This window comes from Lygodium microphyllum, chromosome 23, assembly GCF_053477565.2.
Source record: "Lygodium microphyllum isolate KBCC chromosome 23, Lygodium_microphyllum_v1.1.10, whole genome shotgun sequence".
In the NCBI taxonomy this organism is placed as follows: domain Eukaryota; kingdom Viridiplantae; phylum Streptophyta; class Polypodiopsida; order Schizaeales; family Lygodiaceae; genus Lygodium; species Lygodium microphyllum.
The window spans coordinates 85,027,821-85,040,351 of NC_141157.1; the positions used below are offsets into that span (position 1 = coordinate 85,027,821).

Here is a 12,531-nt window from a genome sequence, read left to right on the forward strand (position 1 = left end):
AATCTCCACTACACGTAGACTACCACATGGAAAAATCCCAGCCGACAGTGACAATGTTTGGCAGGTGTAGGTAGATTGTGGAAAGCAATAATTGGCCTAGGAATGCATACATGAAGCCAACAAATAAACAAAATGCACCTAAACTGCCACACGTTCTATGTCTCTGTCAAACTCTAACAGGAGCTCCAAAAAACGAGCCTGCAGATTGACTGCTCCAAGGGACAAGGTGTCTATAGCAAACAGGCTGTAGTAGCCAGATAGAAGAGACGCCAAGATAGACCTATGTTGTGTGATACTCTGCAAACAAAGCAATGGCAAGAGAAGTAGAGGGATAGAGTGCAAGTGAAAATGGATGGACTTGATACTGCATTCGTCAATCAAATAATGGCAGCCCTTGGTCTAGAGTCCAAGGCTGATGAAGAAGAGGAAATGGTTCCATGCACAGAAGAGATTGTGCCCTGTTCTGATAATCAACCAGCTGGTTAACATCCCAAGCATGCTTTGGAAGAAGCTATGGGTTGCTCAGAGGCTCCTGCTTCGACGCATACTACTGTCCACTCTTTTGCACTAGCGGCCACTACTAATGATGAATCCCAAGAGTTGGATTGGGATTACGTAGTTGAATTTGTGAACGCACTGTTGGGTGATTATGTTCAGCAAATCTTTCAAGCATTTTTGAGAAGTTTGAGAATGATGTCCCAGATACCAACATGGATACCAAGGCAGTGTTGTGTTTATTTTCCAAGTTTTATGAGAAGGGCATTATCTTCTTCTTTATGGGTAGAATTCCAATGCTTGCTAGATTCCATCAATGGTTGTCTTCCTTGATGCAGGCAGAATGTGTTGTAGGCCCTAGGGGATTTTACCAAGCATTGTTGCATTCTCCTAAGATGTGGGACAATCTATTGTCAATGGTCCCTTCGTTTTTTGACCGTTGCTTTGGTTCATGTTCTAGTTGGATGTCTACCACAGATTTCCAACGTTTGCTTCAGCATGACTGTCCCATGTGGGTGGAAGTTGAAGGCTCCCCACTGGTATATTGGCCTTTGTTGAAGGATGCCATGGCTGCCATTAGCAGTATTTTGGTGCGACCTACATTGCATGCTGCCAATCAGAACCATTTATGTATGTTGTGGAACACTACCCACAAGAGGCCTAATTGGGTGCATACAAACCGCTCTGGCATGCATTCATTGCTTTTTCAGCTCAATTGGGGCACCTTTGCAAGCCATTTCTTTTCTTGTGGGCACATGGTTAGCCTATGGATGCTTTCATGGGTCTCTTACACAAGCTGTCTCTGCGATTTAACTCTTCTTTCTTAAGCCATGCTAACTTCAATGGATACATGAGCCAGCTGCATGAAAGCCTTTTGTGTGGTTTTCCATTAGAAGGCTTGGCCTCATTTGAAAGACTGCTTCTTAATGTGGAGATGGTTTCAAGGCCACATGAGATTTACCTAATGAGTCCTTGTCACACCCAGCTGAAGGAGCCCCCCGCCGCCTGCCTCCTCTGCACTGCCTCCTGGCACCCCGGCCTGCATCCCATTCACAGGGGGACTCCACCCCCACCTGCAACCATCCATGCTGCCTCCCCTTCCTTCCCCACCTTGGTTTCTCCCCTCTGCTGCCCCCAGGCGGTCGTGCCAGGCCCACCACACTCAATGACGCCACTATGACCCCCCATGCACTCTTTGGCCTTCACCCTACAAATCCAGGTCCCCCCACCCGTGCGGCTCCAGCCTAACGCAATCACCCGTGGCGCCTGGTGCCCCGCCGCCGTCAAAAAATAGACCCCCCCCCCGTCCTCACTATCACAGCTCCCCCTAGTTGCTCCCTCCACCTGTAGCAACAACACCCCCTCCTCCAGCAGTACAGCAGTGTGTTTGGTAGGTTCTCAGAAGGGGCGCGCAATGGAAACCTTTGGTCACAATGCCGCTGCATTCTGCAAGTGCCCCCTAGTCAAACACCTTGTGCGTAGTCCCCTCTGAGGAACAGCTCTTAGCAGCTCGTGGAGCTAAAAGAAACAGGGATCTTTGGTCCAGGTCGTAGGACACCCCATCCACGGCTCAGTTTCGGGACTGGCTTCACTCCACGCTGTGCATCGGCACAGCGCAAATAGTGGAGGCAATTCTCATGGGGCAAGGGATCTTCATGGTACGACTCACCTCGGCAGATGCAGCCCAAGAGTTAGTGGATAGTTCACCCTATGCCTCCACGAGATATCCCCCCCTCTAGAGCTACTACCCCCCCCCCCCCCCCCCACACCCACTGGGTGCCTCCGACCATCCCACCACCCTTCGACCCTCCCCCTCTCCACCATCCCCGCCGACCAGTACCCCTAATCCCCACCCAACACAGGCAACCCCCCCCCCCCCCCACCCGTTCCCCCCTCCCCACAGGAGGTGAGGAGACCCATACACCAACATCCTCCACTCACTAACAGTCTAGCCCCCCCCCCACACACAGTTACAATCTCTTCCATCCAAGCCGCCCGTCACACTTTCTCGAGACAGGCACAGTTGCTACCACAGGAGTTCTTTTGCAATGGACCGTAGTCTTACCTGAGAGTTGTGGAGCGTGGAGAGTTCCCACTACCTCTGGAGGTGGGAATCTTTGTGGTACGCAACTCAAGGAATGGCAAGGTCCATCTACTGGCCCCACTAGATGGACCAAACTATGTCTTTTTCCTTTAGACGTCTCACACAGGAGATTAGACGTTAACCTAGATAGAGGAGGAGGTGAAGAGCCAGGTGGCAGATCACGTCTCCCAGTGGACGGGAGAAGGTGGACTCACACTTTTCACCCAACAGTGGCCAGGTTGCATGATGGACATTAACTGGTGGCCTGGGGCTGAGGTCCCACATCTAAGCATTATCTTTCGAGCCCCTCCGTAGTAGAGAGCCCTGATGGATGTGATCGAGTGGCCCCTAGCACAAGCAGCCCGTTTCTACTAGTGCACAAAGTCTCACCTCTCAACTTGGCTGATAGATGCCCTGGTGGTACCACTAGGCGCATCCATCACCCCCATGGTCCGCTCGAGGGCTACCATGGGGGAATGGAGCTCACAATCCAGGCCGATAGCATAGCGTATCCGCATACCTCATAAATTCTTCCTCCTCGTCAGCAACTTCCACACTAAACAAATGTTTGTTCGGTCAGTCACACACGTATCCCGATGAGTCTACATCTTGCATCCTGGAATGTGAATAGCCTCCACTACAGTGGAGCACGTGGTTCTAGGAAGTTGATTGTTCAGCAGGAGCTGCAACCTGCCTTGTCGGACAGATGGGCATCTTACTTATACAGGAGCACAAGCTCACTCCCGCCGAGCCCCAACAGGTAGAGAAGGTAGTCCCGAGCATTTCACACTTACTAGGAGCACGCCATTAGTGCCCACCGCAAGAGCGGAGGCGTATGCACCTCCATCCGCCTGAGCTTTACCACTTGTGTACGAGACCATGGGACGATCGTGGTAGGGAGGGTTCTATGGATCAGATTGGATATTGGGGACTCGTGCCTTGGAGTCCTCAATGTCTATGTCCCTATTGAGGTTAGGGCACACAGCAGGTTCTGGGTGGAGATCGAAGTAGAACTCCCAAAGGTGGACTCTTGGATTGTTGGAGGAGACTTCAACAACCTGGAGGCCTTAGAGGACCAGCAGGGCACAGGCAGAAACTACCAGGGGATGGCTGGGGAGGAGCAAGAGGCATGAGAGGTCTTTTTATTGGCAGCAAGAGCATGCGATGCTTGGAGAGACCCAGCTTTCCATAGGAGGGAGAGATCGCTAGACTTCTCCTAGGGATACAGGCGGGTGGGCAGAGTCTTGCTAAAGCGGCCAAAAAGGTTCTATGTGGGAGAGTGGGGATGCTCTCGTAGAGGCCAGGTAGGGCAGTTGGCGGGTACCACTTTGTCCGATCACTGCCCGATTCTCTTGACACTGGACCCCCCACTAGCTGCCCTAGACGCACGATCCTGTTAGATCCCTGACTCGGTCTATAGGAGGGAGGGGGTGAAGAGACAGATTGAGTAGATTTGGACTAGGGAGTGGGGCAGGAGGGATTAGATCACAAAGGAAGTTGCAAAGGTCCTAGCCGAGTCGAGCAATATCTGTCAGGAGGCATCCTTACAGGCTAGGCAGCAGAGCACTCCGATAGGACCTAGCAGCCATGCAGAGATTACTACAGCAGGCACCAGGGGATCCCATCCTCCACGCACAGGAGATGCGCGTACGAGCAGCCATTGCCAACCTAGATGACAAGCGCTCGGAGTTCTCTTTCCGTACCTTAGTAGCCTTCTAGGCACGGAAAGGAGACACGATGTGCAAGGAATTTTTCCAAGTGCACCAGCCCCACACCTCAGGAGAGCAGATACGCAGTCTTCGGGATTAGTATGGGAGGACTCGTTCTAGCCCAGACGAGGTGATGGAGATTGCCACCGACTACTATAGGTGCCTTTTCCAAGAGGAGACAACTTGAGCTACAAGACAGCGATGTAGACAACAGGTCTAGGATCACATCCCGTCCCTCGTCACAGAGGAGATGGGACGCTCCCTCCTAGCCCCCTTCACAGAGAAGAAACTAGAGAAGGTTTTCCATACACAGGATGGGCAGAAATGCCTGGGAGAGGATGGCCTCTCTAAGGCCTTCTTCACTACCTACTAGGAGGTGGTGAAGAACCCCTTACTGCTCGCCTTCCAGGAGATTTTCACTTCTGGATGGATGCTAGGGAGTCTTTCGTCAGGTCTTATCAGTCTCCTCCCCAAAGGGGGAGACTGATTGGAGCTAGAGGACACTATGGTGAGGTTGGGCCTCCCCCAGGCATGGATCCGTGGGGTCTCAGCACTTCACAGATTGGCCACTAGTAGGGTTCTCTCATAGGTGGCAAGCAAGGGGAGGAGTTTCGACTAGAGAGATCGATCCGGCAAGGTTTCCCCCTAGCCCCGTACCTGTTCTTACTCTTTGCAAAAGGCGATGTCTCACTTCCTCAGGTCACATGTGAGTGGGTTACATGACCTCCGACTTCCAATGAGAGAGGAGACGGAGCTGTTAGACTCAAAGTATACAAATGATACAACACTCTAAGTAGAGGACAATGAGTTGATACTGGAGAGAGTGAGACTGGCTCTCGAGGTGTTCTATACTGCAACGGGAGTGAAAATCAACTGGCGAAAGTCCGTTGGTTTCCTCATAGACCCGGACTCTAGCACGCAGTGGGGCGTTCACTTGGGATTTAGATGGGTGTGGAGAGGGCAAACTGTCCGTTACCTAGGGTTCCAGGTGGGACTCGACATTACTCCCGCCCAATAGTTTCTTCTAGTCCTTGACTCTATTTGGCCCCTACTAGAGTACCACTCGCCTTTCCCTAGCAGACCGAGCCCTAGTGGTTAACCATGTCCTCTTAGCGACAGCTTGGCACATTGCCTCCTATTGGTGCTTCGCCTCATCCGATGAAGTACACCTTTGCCGCTTGATGCAGAACTTCCTTTGGGCTGGGTCAAACGGCACCAGGTATTCCCGAGCCAAGGTGGTGTGGGCGACCATCATCCGGCATTGATCAGAGGGAGGGCTTGGGATCATAGATCCAGAGTACCAGAGTATGGCCCTCTTGGGCACGCTAGTAGTTCGCGGCCTCACACTAGGAGGGCAGACCTGGAACGTTCTCTAGCAGGAGGGTCTCCAAGAGTGTAGACCGAAGCTTCACGGTGACTGGAGGCTGTCCCTAAGATGGATCTTTATGACAGCCCAAATCACCCCCCCCAGATCTCCCTTCCTACACAATTTGCTTCGTGTGTGGCAGGGCCTCCATAAGGCCCTAATCCAGAATCCCCCAAGCTGCCAAGAGGAGATAGACTACCACTTGGTGATTTGGAACCCCTAGGCCAAAGATCAGGAGGGGATACAGGTTCTTGAGCACTCCCACATCCAGTGGGCTGGGTGGGAGGCCGGCCCGGCTCGTACCATCAGGACATGGCAGGAGGTGTACAGGATGATGGACGAGGTCTTGCAGCGGGCATCAAGTTGCTAGAGAAAAGTTGAGTTGAGGAGGAGGGAGATAGACGCAACAATACCTTAGGAGTGGCTCGCCCCCCGAGACGAGAGCCGGTAGAGCCCGAGGAGGTATAGGCCACTAGGTTTTCACCAACAAGTATCCCCCTACAGGCCGCAGGTAGAGTAGGAGGCATCCCATATGGGACTTTCATCACCGTACAGGAGGAGGGGCAACTACAGAGGGCAGCAGGATGAGGGGATAGTTGTCCTTCCATGGAGGAGGATTCAAGTGATTGGCCTTCTAGGGAAGACATGGCGGCTAGACCCTTATGTCTTCTGGGAGGAGCTCAAGGAGTGGCGCCTCTGGATTCGGGAGGGTAGGCCACTTGATGAGCTAGAGTGGGATCCGAAAGAGTGGCTATGGCTGGCCACTACAGCCACCAAGAAGCCACCGAGGTTCTTGGAGTACACAGCTAGGATTGGCAGACACGTAATGATGTAGGAGGACATGGATCGGGCGCCATCGCATAGCAGGCACTGGATGAGCATAGCATCACAGAGGCTTTCCAACGGACCTTCTCGCGTTGCCTATGGGATAGCTGGAGGCCAAGGAGGGAATCGTATTTCCTATGGCTGGTGGCACGTGGAGGCCTGGCGGTGGGGAGTTGGTTAGCCCAAATGCAGAAGGAGGGAGGTTGTAAACGCTGCACACAGCAGCCTCTGGAATCCCCAAAGCTTTGATTGTGTGCAGCGGCATAGCTCGTGTGGAGAGGAGCATGCCGCATCCTCCGCTATATAGCACCCAACCTTGGATGTATCTCATGGGGAGCATTCTGATGGAAGGCAGTTAGCCAGGGCCGTCACCTTCTGTATGAGGCCGGGATGCAAGACACGATATTCATTATTGAGGCAGGGTCGTGCACAGTGGTCGGTTTGGAGGCTCTACCTATCCGCCAGGTACTCGAACCCACAACAGACCGCTCAGAGGTATGGGAGATCATAGGGAGTCTTACTGGATGGCATATCTGGAAGGCGCAGTATCAAGTGGCTTTCGGTGGAGATTCAGCACAGGCGACCTTAGCTGAGCTCTGGACCTCCATCATCCACTCCCTCTGTGGGCAATGGGATCAAGTGTAGGGCTAGTCGGGCTCGCCAGGAGCTCCGAGGTCACTTCATGCGCACTTGGGGAGGCCAGGATCTGTTTTTGGTGATGTAGGTAGGCAGCCCTAGGTGGAGTTACACCCCCCCCCCCCTTGGCTTCTTGCCCCCGTCCCCCCTAGACCGCTTTGAGAGGCTTGTATACATGATGTATTTGTGACTTTGCACCAGCTCCAACTAGTCTGTTGAGCATAAGCACTCCGTTGTAATCAGTTTTTTCTTGAGTAATATAATCAACAACATTTTACTTGCAAAAAAAAAAAGAGTATCTCCCCCTCAGTCTATGGAATCCACCAAGACTCTACAATCTACCTCTGACTGAGTCAACGCAACAATCTGCATCTGTAACACGCAATCGTAATGTGAATGTGATGCATATGGGTACGCCTATGTTGCTGAGTAGGTACTTTAGGGCATCGTACTTTGCATAATGCTGTAGCTCTGTCAACTGTGACGCCACCTGATGATGTCCCTCGATGACGCCTATCAGTAGGATTTGTAGTGTCAAGGGCGGCAGCGGCTAAGGTTCAGCTACATTGAAAAAGTTAGTAACTGCTCTCTGGAGGGGTGAATGAGACTAGGGTCGCCTCCTATCCTCTAACAATATTGCTCTGCACTGCCGCTGGAGCTCCAATAAGAAAACGCCCAAACATCTTTGGTCTTCATAGTCCATCACCTATCTCAATGGTCCAAAGCCCTCCTTGAAGAGGCAACGATAGCGGCCTCGGATATCATAGTATACAGTCTATCTACAAATGTTGTGCTCCTCCATTTCCGGTTCCCATCCACAAAGCTGGCACATCCTCACATTGGTTGCAATATGGCTCCATCGACCTATCTCAATCATCAACTGATGCGATGAAGTACGAATCTAACCAATAGCAACTCGGGGTCCATGAGAAAGTTGAGCATCCATGTATCTTGGCCTCACTATGAAACCATCATGAGAAAGCTGCAAGAAGTGACATTGGTATTGTGCCATTTTCATGCCTAATGGGAAAGGGGGCTTGGACCAAGTCCTTCCTGTCTCCACTTTAGTGATGTCTGCTCTGATCACACTATTCAGCTCTACACAACTGAGACTCAAAGTAGGGCAATCAAGGCTATAATCGAACGGTGGCAATCTATCTGTACTCATGCCATGTAAGTTCATCCACGTGCTCATATATGCATACCAACACTAAATATCTCCCTCTGTGTCAAGCTGTCTTGAAGACTCTAGGGCTAGTCTAGGGTATCCATCTTTAGGGAGCTGTCATATCCTTTGGAGGAAAGCAATTGCTTAGAATAATGCCTTAACTACCATGGGTGCACTGCCCAATTCTGCTCGGATGATCTCTTGTGGTACCGAGGCTTTTGCCCTTATCATATGTGCTATAATCATGACCAACGGTCTTTCCATATGTTCCCAGCCATCATAATGTTGTGCTTCTGGTCCATCACAATCCATAAGTGGCATCCGTCTAGTATGATAAAGGCTTGGGCTCCAAATGGCTGCCCCATAGAGTAGTGTAGGCATAACTAAAGTATCAAAAAGCCACAATTCGGTACGAGGCTCTTGAAACTGTATGTGTGCACACTGCTGCTCTAGGGTACCCAAAGTTGCATATGTCCGTGCAAGCCTAGCCTATGAAGTTTCCTTCCATGAAAACTGTGGTCCTTTGAAAGTGACCCCAAGGTATACATATTGTCTAACCATTTCCACACGCTGACCGTCATACATAGAGTAATGCTTTGAGTGTGTCACCCAAGCTACCAAGGTGTTAAAGTCCATAATTTTAGTCTTTCCAAGATTAACCTTGAGACCTTTATCTTCACAGAACACATGCAATGCATCCAAATGTCGTTGTAGTCCTTGAGGTGGATTTGAGATAAGCACCATATCATTTGCATATAACAAAATTGGTATCAGTAACCCAACCAAGCTAGCTCCCACACCACCCCATCTTTGTATGTAATCAAAAATCTCATCGATGTATAATCCAAACAGCAAAGGAGAGAGGGGACATCCTTGCTTTACACTAACCATGCTAGACACTGAGTTTGTTGTGCCTCCAAGCACTTGTACTCTCTCTGTCACAGTTTCATACAATGTATACATACACCCCTACATATCCTCTGGGACCCCAATGGCTTGCAACCTTTGCATGAGTCTTGCACATGGTATGGTATCAAAAGCCTTGAGGAAATCCACAAAACAACAATAGATTTTTTGCCTCCGTGATCATCCCTCAATCAAGGCCCTTAGCATGAATATATGGTCTAGCGTGTTGTATTCGTGGTAAAATCCAACTTGTCCTGAAGACCGTATTTTCTTTGTTTCAGCCCACCAACTCAACTCATGCTCCACAATAGAGGCATATATCTTTGCTAGCATATGGCCAATCATAATAGTACCCTAGTTGTTAACAACCAATGGATCTCCACTCTTTAAAATCGGCACTATTGTGTGGTCACACCAACTTACTAGAAACCCCTCACATACGGCTCTATTGAAGAGATTCGCAAAGATTGGGGCCAGTGTATAACATGCATGTGAAAAATGCTCTGCCACAAGGCCATCTTGATCATGTGCTCCCCCATTATTCAACCTCCAAATGGCATGTCTCACCATCCTTTCAATAAAGAAACCACACTGTGTTGCCTAGAATTTGATGGACAGAGTATCTGCTCTTGTGATGGAACATCATACAATGCCCTAGCATGTTCATGCCATACCGTAGGTGATGTCAACTGAATTGGAGGATGTCTCCCATGAAATTTCCTCCATGCCTTCTTGCTGTCTCCGCTCAAAAAGAGCTAATACATCTCTGACTCTAGATTGCCTAAATAATCTCTCTTCTTTTTCCACACAATACAATGAAAGACATTCTGTGCCTGCTTGTGTGTGTGCATGTCTCTAGTGTAATATCCCTCTGTAGAGGCTGTCAGCACTCATCATCATACCAAGTATTTTGAGGGGCAGCACATCTGCGTATTGCCGTAGAGCCCATCTTACATGGGAATGCCTCTGAAGCTGCAGCATGTAAAACCTTCACCTAGTGACATCTTCCAATGATTCATGTTGGTTTAGCTAGTTTAAGCCATGGAAGAGAACAATATCCAGCCAAGGAGCATCCACATTAGGGAGGACCAGGCCCGCTGAAACCATGATCTGTCCGGTCCCTTTCTCTCTTTACACATTTCCCCCACTTCCTCTCTTCTCTCCCAATACTTGATGACATCGTGTTTCTGCTTTCCTCTTCTAAAACACTATTGTTTCCATTTCCATGTTCATTTCTGTTCACATTTTGTTTCTGAGTTTCGTTCAACTATAGTATGAACTTGTGAAATGACAACTTAGGAAATTGCATTACAAATTTGGAACCTCTTCTTTCTACCATGAAAACATTGTCTATTATGCACCTCAAAAGAAATCCCGAAGATAAAATACATCATACAAATAACGTCTTCTAATGGACTACCACATACATTAGATACATTGGTTGGGTGTCCATATGTAGCTCTAAGCAAAAGCAGGTGCTAGAATCCCATGTACACATAAATGAGTCTCTCCTCATCTCTCAAAGTCGCCCTGCAGCCTCTCATTCTCACATAGAGCATATAAATAGTCTCTGTCCAGATCCTAGAGAGTCTCTGTGGTGGAGTACAAATTTGGTGCCCCACCCCCAACAATTCTAAATCAAGAGTGTCTGTTCTTATAGAGCATTGTGACACTCCATTGTATGATGTTTATGGGGCTTATAAAATTTCCATATAATAAACCTGATGTTATTGATAATTTTGATTCATGTTGATGTTAACTATTATTTTTGAGCATTTTGCTACCAAATCAAGCACACGTGACTGACAAGGGTAGAACATCACCCAAAAAATAACCAGAAAAAGTGTTTTGTCACACGCATGAACCCTACTAATATGTTACAGAAGCACATCTCACATGTAACCTACTAATATGTTACAGAAGCACATCTCACATGTAAAACAAGAAGAAATTGTCAGATGACTTTTGAGAAGCACACCTTTGCAGTATTGAATGCCACATTCTTGCAGTCAGGTAATATGCTAACAGACCACGGAGGTAGTTCAAAAGTTTTCCCATTGAAATGCACTTTTGCAGCTTTCACCGAATTTACATTGGCAAGAAATGCTGCACACACATCTGATCCTTTGAAAGTATAATCCATAGCTTCATCATTATCGTAAATGCCATATATATGGGCCTACAGCATGTAAATACAGACACATGGCTGAAAACAATTTGCATTATTGATCTCTTTTAATAAGAGCACCTAAGCATTTCAAAGGCAAGAATTGTTTCATATGAATACATACACAGTTTTTTCTTTAATGCAAATTTTTTGAAGCTTTATAGTACTGCTGGAATGTTCTATTGCTTGTACAAAGGGTCTCTTGATGTAAGGGAAAATCTCCACAAACCCTCCTCTATTGACCAAATGTCCTGCTGTCCACCTGCATCAAGCCATATGAAATCCATGTCCTGACATTTTCATCTCTATAAAACTGCCTATGAATCTGTCCAATGCAATACGGGAATAAGGGATCTGGACCAATAGCCTATGATAAATCATGTGTGGATGTGAATCACTCCCATCCTAGCCTTAGCAATCGCTTTCTGGCACCTGCACCAGCTTATTGCTTCCAAGTCTGAGCCCCTTAGGCCCATAGCCTCTTCACGAAAGGCTCTTACCCTACAACTTCATACACACTGACTCGAATCTGCAAGAAAGCCAACTTACTTATGCAGGTTGAAGCAAACCTAAATAACTGAACAAGAGAATCTGTTCTCTTGGCAATATACAAGTGCTTGGTAACATTGGCAAAGAAGATATACACATTTACCTGTAAGAATTGAAATGCAAACATGCATTTCCTTCCAGAATTCTTACCCTCATTTAGTAGGTTATTTCTTTCCTGTGTAAGCACACTTATATTTTTTGTCTTAGCAATAGATATTTACATCCAAGAATTTTGAGTTCGTACCTTCAGTTCAGTCATTTTAATACAGCAGCCTCTCATTGACCCACTTGCCCACTCTTTTAACTTCATGTGTGCAGCTTGCAAAATCCAATAATTCATCTCAGGCATTAGGCACTGATTTGGAGTCCTCCAGCTTTAGGTTGGGATGCTTGTGTATGCCAACTCTACAGTTTGCCTTGGCAGTCAAACCCTTTGTGTATACTTGGTTTGGGATTACCTGATTGCTAAACCAGCTCAGTGCCCATCGTGTTGGAATTGTGATCGCCATTCCAAATATATAAAGCTAATTGATGGCTTTTTAGATGTTGTGATATCATTTCAACGATCTAACAACATGGATCATTCTTTCTTGAGCTTGCTATCCTGAATCCTAAAGCAACCTTAGG

At 48.2% G+C, this 12,531-nt stretch overlaps 1 protein-coding gene across 5 annotated transcripts in view; it reads right to left on the minus strand.

Moving 5' to 3' along the window:
* Positions 1-12,531, minus strand: part of LOC148016413 (beta-galactosidase 9-like) — a 214,661-nt gene that overhangs the window by 104,837 nt on the left and 97,293 nt on the right. For all 5 annotated transcript variants that reach the window (XR_015688038.1, XM_087663741.1, XM_087663739.1 and 2 more), the window contains exon 11: positions 11,167-11,367. Coding sequence is in view for 4 of the 5 variants with exons in the window: in XM_087663741.1 (XP_087519867.1) it covers positions 11,167-11,367 (201 nt within the window). In the remaining variant the exon portion in view is untranslated. The remainder of the gene's footprint in view (positions 1-11,166; positions 11,368-12,531) is intronic.